This window comes from Capsella rubella, unplaced genomic scaffold (genome assembly GCF_000375325.1).
Source record: "Capsella rubella cultivar Monte Gargano unplaced genomic scaffold, Caprub1_0 scaffold_8, whole genome shotgun sequence".
NCBI lineage: Eukaryota > Viridiplantae > Streptophyta > Magnoliopsida > Brassicales > Brassicaceae > Capsella > Capsella rubella.
Window position 1 is genome coordinate 1,308,094 of NW_006238916.1, and position 6,354 is coordinate 1,314,447.

Here is a 6,354-nt window from a genome sequence, read left to right on the forward strand (position 1 = left end):
TTATATTTTTTAAACTACAATCTTGTAATATACTCCATAACATGTCATACAAATAACCAAATATTTTTTGTATGTTTTTAATTTCTAAACATACATTATATTCATTTTTAGTTTTATAGGATGTTAAAATATAACAATTGAGGTTATTAGTCATAAATTTGAACTTATGTATAGCATATGTATATATGTGAAATATGTTTTTCTAAATATAAAATTCAATTCCAAAATATAAATGTATAGTATCTATATAACTAATATCTTACTATATTTTGTAGAAATGTCCCAATTCATGTTTTTAAATTTTTTTACAATTAAAAATACTTCTATAAATCATTAATTATTAATTTACATTATAAAATAATAAATATTAATTTATAGATAAATTAATATCACTATAAATTAATAAAATTCTGTAGTCCCAACATTATTAATTTATTGAGGTTTTACTGTAGTTCTCTCTCATCAATTTGTATAAGTGGACAAAAATATCCTTTTGCAACTAACAAATTATTTAGCGTGATAATGATGTAAATATCGACAATACTGTTTATCAAATACATTAGTAAAATCATGTTATAAGTTAGATGAATAACTATTGAATTACCATGATAACAATATATATATACATATAAGTTTATAAATATATCGTGTTAATTTTTTTTGTATCGCGATATGTGATAAATTTATACTTACCGTGTTAACTCATTTACTATACGATATACAAAACAATAATGAATTATAAACCCTAGCCACTCCTTTATAAACCTAAGCCGACATATATTTTTGTTTTAATTGTAAAATCTAAATCCTAACCACTCATTTATAAACCCAAAGCGACATATAATTTTGTTTTAATTGTAAAATCTAAACCCTAACCACTCATTTATAAACCCAAACCGACATATTAGCATGCAATTTAATTGTAATATCTAAACCCTAAACTCTATTTATAAACCCAAACCGATATATAATTTTGTTTTAATTATAAAATCTAAACCTCAAAAATATATTTAACCATGTTTTATTAAAGATATACAGATTTTGTTTTCGTAACTATTGACACATATAAAATATTTACCGTCGGTATCATCGTTACCACCACCACGAGTAAAACCATCGCTAAAAGTGTCACCTCTTTTCCATCCAATAAACACCACTTTGGAAATATCTTCACCCACATCACTGTTTTGTTCCAATTTTCCCATCATACTTCATTTTTTCTTGTTTTATCTATTTTTCACATCATATATAATGTGTTAAATGTATATTTATCTGATAAGTTTTTATATTATTATTATTTATTTATTGAATTGAATTACCACGATAACATATTATATATATTTATAAATTTAAATTTATTGTGCTGATTCAGTTATCAGTTAACTAAATATTCCAAACATAAAATTGTCTTCAAAAAGTATAGCTAATTATAAAAAGAAGAGTGGCGTATACTTAATTAAATGGTCAACTGGGTATATAGAATGCAATTTCCCTAAAATAAAATTAATTACTGAAATTTTTTAAGACATCCATAACAAATGAGGAGAAAGATGCTCTTATCTTTTGCAACATCCATTTTCGTCCACTAAATTTCCCAGGAAAATGCCAAACAAAAATTGGTTTTAGAATATTAAATATACTAAAAATAATAATAGCGACGATCAGTGACGAACTGACGATGTCATCAGTCTTAACTCTATAAAGTACTTTCAATTTAACCAAACATACACATAAGCTTCATTTCCTACAGCAAACTCAAACAAGAAAAAAACTTCTTTTGTTTGCTCTTCCATGGCAGGAGCATCTTCTGATGTATCATTGATCCCAACGGGACCTCACGTGTTCATCAATTTCTGGGGAAAAGAGCTACGCAACGTCTTCATCTGCTTTCTTGTGACTGCCTTGAAAGACGAAAACATCAACGTTATAGACGGGCCTGAGAAGAGGATAGGTGAGTCGAATATCGCGTTGGTTATCTTCTATCCTCAGTCCCCGTTGTCATATATGTGGTTGGACGAGCTGGTCGAAATCATGGAACGCATGAACCAAGGAAAACTTACAGTGATTCCCATCTTCTACAAGATTGATCCCCCCTCGGTTAAACGTCTACTGGGTGAATTCGGCTACAACTTCAAGGAGAGAAGATATCTTCATCGACATCAACCAGAAAGACCCCAGAAATGGGAGGAAGCTATTGTTTCTATTTGCCAAAACCCTGGCTTGACCGTGCCCATAATGAGGTTATTATTCTTCCAATTTTTATGATAATAAATCTGATAATTTGTGTGTTCGGATACAAGTATAATTATAACTTCGTGACATTTTTTTCGTTTTTTTATTTTCTTATACCAAACCAAAGTGATGAAACCGATGAAGATTTCATAAGGATAATCGTCAAGAAGGTTAGGGAAATGCTGCCGAATATCTCCACATCAAAGTAAGTGTTTTATTTTATTTATTATTATAAAAATAAAATAGAACCTCTAGTACTACTGCATAATTTACATATCTATATATATAAAGTTAGCTTTTTCTCTCTTCCCATGATGCCACCTAAACATCCACCTAAGCCACATTTTTGTTTAAACATTAAAATAAATTTAAAACATTCATTTAGTGCATATTTATGTTACTTATTTAATTAATAGAAAGTTTATATAAATAAAAATAAATTATGTAAAAAATGAAATGTTAAAATAAGAAAAACAATACTTTAATTTTTTATTAGTGGTAATAATATAATTCAACTTTCATTTTAAATTGATCACAATTTAATATTTTAAATATGTTACTGAGTTTTAGAATGGAAGTAAAATTTAAATTTATGGTAGACTAAAACAACATTTATGTAATTGTATATATAAAATTATAAAGCGGAAAAATAAAATGAAAGTGAAATATTAGTTTATAACATGATCAAAAAGAAAAAAAATGATATTTTATAAATTGAATCAAATGCTTTTAATCCAATTTTTAGTATTGAAAGATAATAATTAAAGAGAAAATAATTATAATATTTTTTGAAAATCAATTAAAAAATAATAAAATATCACAATATGAATAACAAATCAACGAAACGAAATTATAAACCTCCCGCGCGAAGCGCGGGTCAACTGCTAGTTATAATATAAATCGTGACGTTGGATTAGCATATATATATTTGGGTGTGTTGGCAAACTAGTACGTTTTTGAAACATAATTATAAAAATATTACATTTACTATTCACAATTAGCAAAATAGTACAATTTTACTATTTCAGATATATGTACAGACAGACAATTGTACAGTAACATATTATTGTATATCAAATATTTGTACAAAGAGAAACAACTACATATAAACATATTTACACATAAACAAATATACATATATAGACCAAAATATATATGTACACATACAATTATACGTATATATAGACCGCTGTACGGATGATTTTCCGTACATCGACACACAACTGTACATAAGGTTAGCTGGACGTATCAAAATTTGTTTGAAAAATATATGAAATTATTTTTTTAAAAATGCATATCAAATTATAGAGAAAAAAATACAGATTTTTGTGTAACTGAAATTTTATAGAAAACAAATATATTTTGATGAATATTTTTAGTTATTAGATTTAAGAGGGTTTTTAATAGTGTCTAAATAGTGTACAAATAGTAAAAATGTATTAGTTTGCTAATAATGAATAGTACTACTTCTACAATTATGTTTCAAAAATGTACTAAAAACCCAATTAATCCTATATATTTTTCGGCATTGGATTAGCTATATCTTTCAAAGCATTTGACAAAATACAAAACTAAAGTATAGAGTTCTCTTTTTGCATTGTCCTCGGTTGTAAGACCCAGTCCACGGGGGCCACAAGTTTTCATCAACTTCCGGGGAATAGAATTGCGCAGAAACTTTATAAGCTTTCTCCACGCTGCCTTAGTGAATGCGAGTATAAACGTCTTCATAGACGAAGACGAGCTTTTGGGATCAGATTTGGTTAACCTATTGAAGAGAATAGAAGAGTCTGAGATCGCACTAGTGATCTTCTCCAAAGATTACACAAGTTCGAATTGGTGCTTGGATGAGCTGGCCAAGATCAAGGAACGCAAGGATCAAGGCCGTCTCATAGTGATTCCCATCTTCTACAAACTTGAACTTAACGGAAAATTTGGGGATCGTTTTAGGGACATGAATCGCAATCATAAACACGAACCAGAGAAAACTCAGAAATGGAAGGATGCTTTAAAGTCTATTCCCCATATAAATGGCATGGTCTTGCCAGAACAAAGGTACTTTATCTTTTCTTTTTGCTGAGTACGTAGAATATACAATTAGAACCTGATAAGCTTTCTTGTTGATATCTTTCACTTGTATGGTATAACAGTAACATGACCGACAGAGATTTTATAAACTCAATGGTCGACAAGATTCAGATGTTGTTACAGCATATGGCCGGCAGCTGAAACCTAGAAATTAACAGAACGATGTAATTAAAGACAGCATCGTAACTTCGCGTACATGAAACAAGGGTTTATCTATGTTTTAGTATTTCTTTTTGTTTTTCCTTTTTTATTTTATTTATTAAGCTTCTATATTAGATAAATGTACGTGACTTTTCAAGTCTACGGTTTTGAGTTGTGACTTGTGACCATGCCTATATAAGAGTTTTGTGTTTTTCTCTTTTTGATCTTCCCGTTTTTGATAAGAATTCATGTGCTAATTCTAATAGCTTCTTCAAATCTTCCGATGGTTTTATGTGGATTTTAATAAATTTATATGAAAGAACAAGTAGATAGGCTACCCAATGCTATAATTCTTTTATATTTTTATCAATTTTTTTTTTTTCTTAGACGAGCCTCGTTATAAAGTCTACTAGTGATGGACCCGCACGTACGTGCATGGTTATTTTTACAAAATTATGATTTTTTAAGTAGATGCTATTTTGGTAAAATTTTGTTATATGAGTTTATTTGACAAATTATATATAGACATACAGTTGTAAAATATAGATATTGTATTAAATAATACAATTTTAAAATTATTTAAATGAAAATGATAAGTGATATTACGTGTTTATTTTTTAAACTAATCAAAACATTTATAACTGTTTGCTTAGACATGTTAAATCGGATTTGAGTTTAGCTTTAGTTTGAATTGTTTTATGTGTAGTTTATAATGGAAAACCCGTCATGTCCCTTTCCGTCTCGTCCTGACCCGTCCCGTCCCAGCCCGCCCCGTCTTCTATCTGTCATAAAATCTCCGTCCCATAATCGTATTTTTTAAAACATAATCATTTGGCAATGTTTATTATAAAAAACATGGTAAAAGATTTATTTTATCAAACTAATAAATATCTAATTATCAATCTAATTCACATGCTCCCACCATTGTCTTGATCTTTCAGTTTCATCTTTATTTCTCATTACTTTCTTCAATTCAACGATTCATGTTTTAGCCTTTTTGTTTTCTAAAGATTTAAGTATCTCTATTTTTTTAATACATGGATTTATTGTAGTTTTATTATCCGAAGTATACGTTATCTTCTTGTACCCGTCATTTCATGTCTAAATATTTCTAAATATTTGAAATAAACAGGAAAGTGGAAATTAAATTTAACAATTTAAATTACATTTCCTCGTATCGTACTCGTAGTTTTATATTTGAAAGTTGAAAGTGAATTTAACTTTATGACCGTGTCTCATAACAATTATATCTAATCACGTTTTGTTTTTTTTTATGAGAAATAATTCAGATAATGTTTGTTTTCGAATTAAATGTTCCTGTCTCATATCCATTCCTATAAGTTTATATTTTTTTAATGAATAACAACATTTACATGTAACTAAATATAATTTTAATATATGTAAAGTTTTATATAATCGTCCAAAAGTAGAGATTTATACGTCCCAAAGTTGAATTTTGTTCAACATTTTGAGACTTTGAGAGTTAAATATAACTACCAATTTTTTTTTTCAACCGGTTAACCAAAACTTATATATCATATTTGTCAAGGATAGTTTAAAATTGTACGTATATGTGAGATAATGTTTGTAGATATTTATTTATTATATCATTTATATCATACCAATTTGACATTTTATTTGTTTTCAATTAGATTAAATCATAAAAACATAATCCATTTATTATTTAAAAATTGGTAATAAGTCGTTAAAATCATTTAAATGTGATATATCCACTTGTTATTTAGTTTTAATGTTAATAGAAATTCTATATGTTTATAATCTCAAAATGTAGTTTATGATTTGATAAAGCAATTATTTAATATTTGATAATAGTAATGATATGTAAATTTCCATGGATGAAGATATATTTTGTTAAGATTGTGTGAAATTAATAAG

At 27.4% G+C, this 6,354-nt stretch overlaps 1 protein-coding gene across 1 annotated transcript; it reads left to right on the forward strand.

Annotated features, from left to right (window-relative positions):
* The first annotated feature begins 1,742 nt into the window (after positions 1-1,742).
* On the forward strand, positions 1,743-4,618 carry LOC17874613 (protein PHLOEM PROTEIN 2-LIKE A6). Its single transcript, XM_023780576.1, has 4 exons — positions 1,743-2,240; positions 2,360-2,437; positions 3,847-4,284; positions 4,380-4,618. Exons 1-4 carry the CDS (start codon positions 1,792-1,794, stop codon positions 4,456-4,458), a joined length of 1,044 nt encoding a protein of 347 aa, XP_023636344.1. The 5' UTR covers positions 1,743-1,791; the 3' UTR covers positions 4,459-4,618.
* The last annotated feature ends 1,736 nt before the right edge of the window (positions 4,619-6,354 follow it).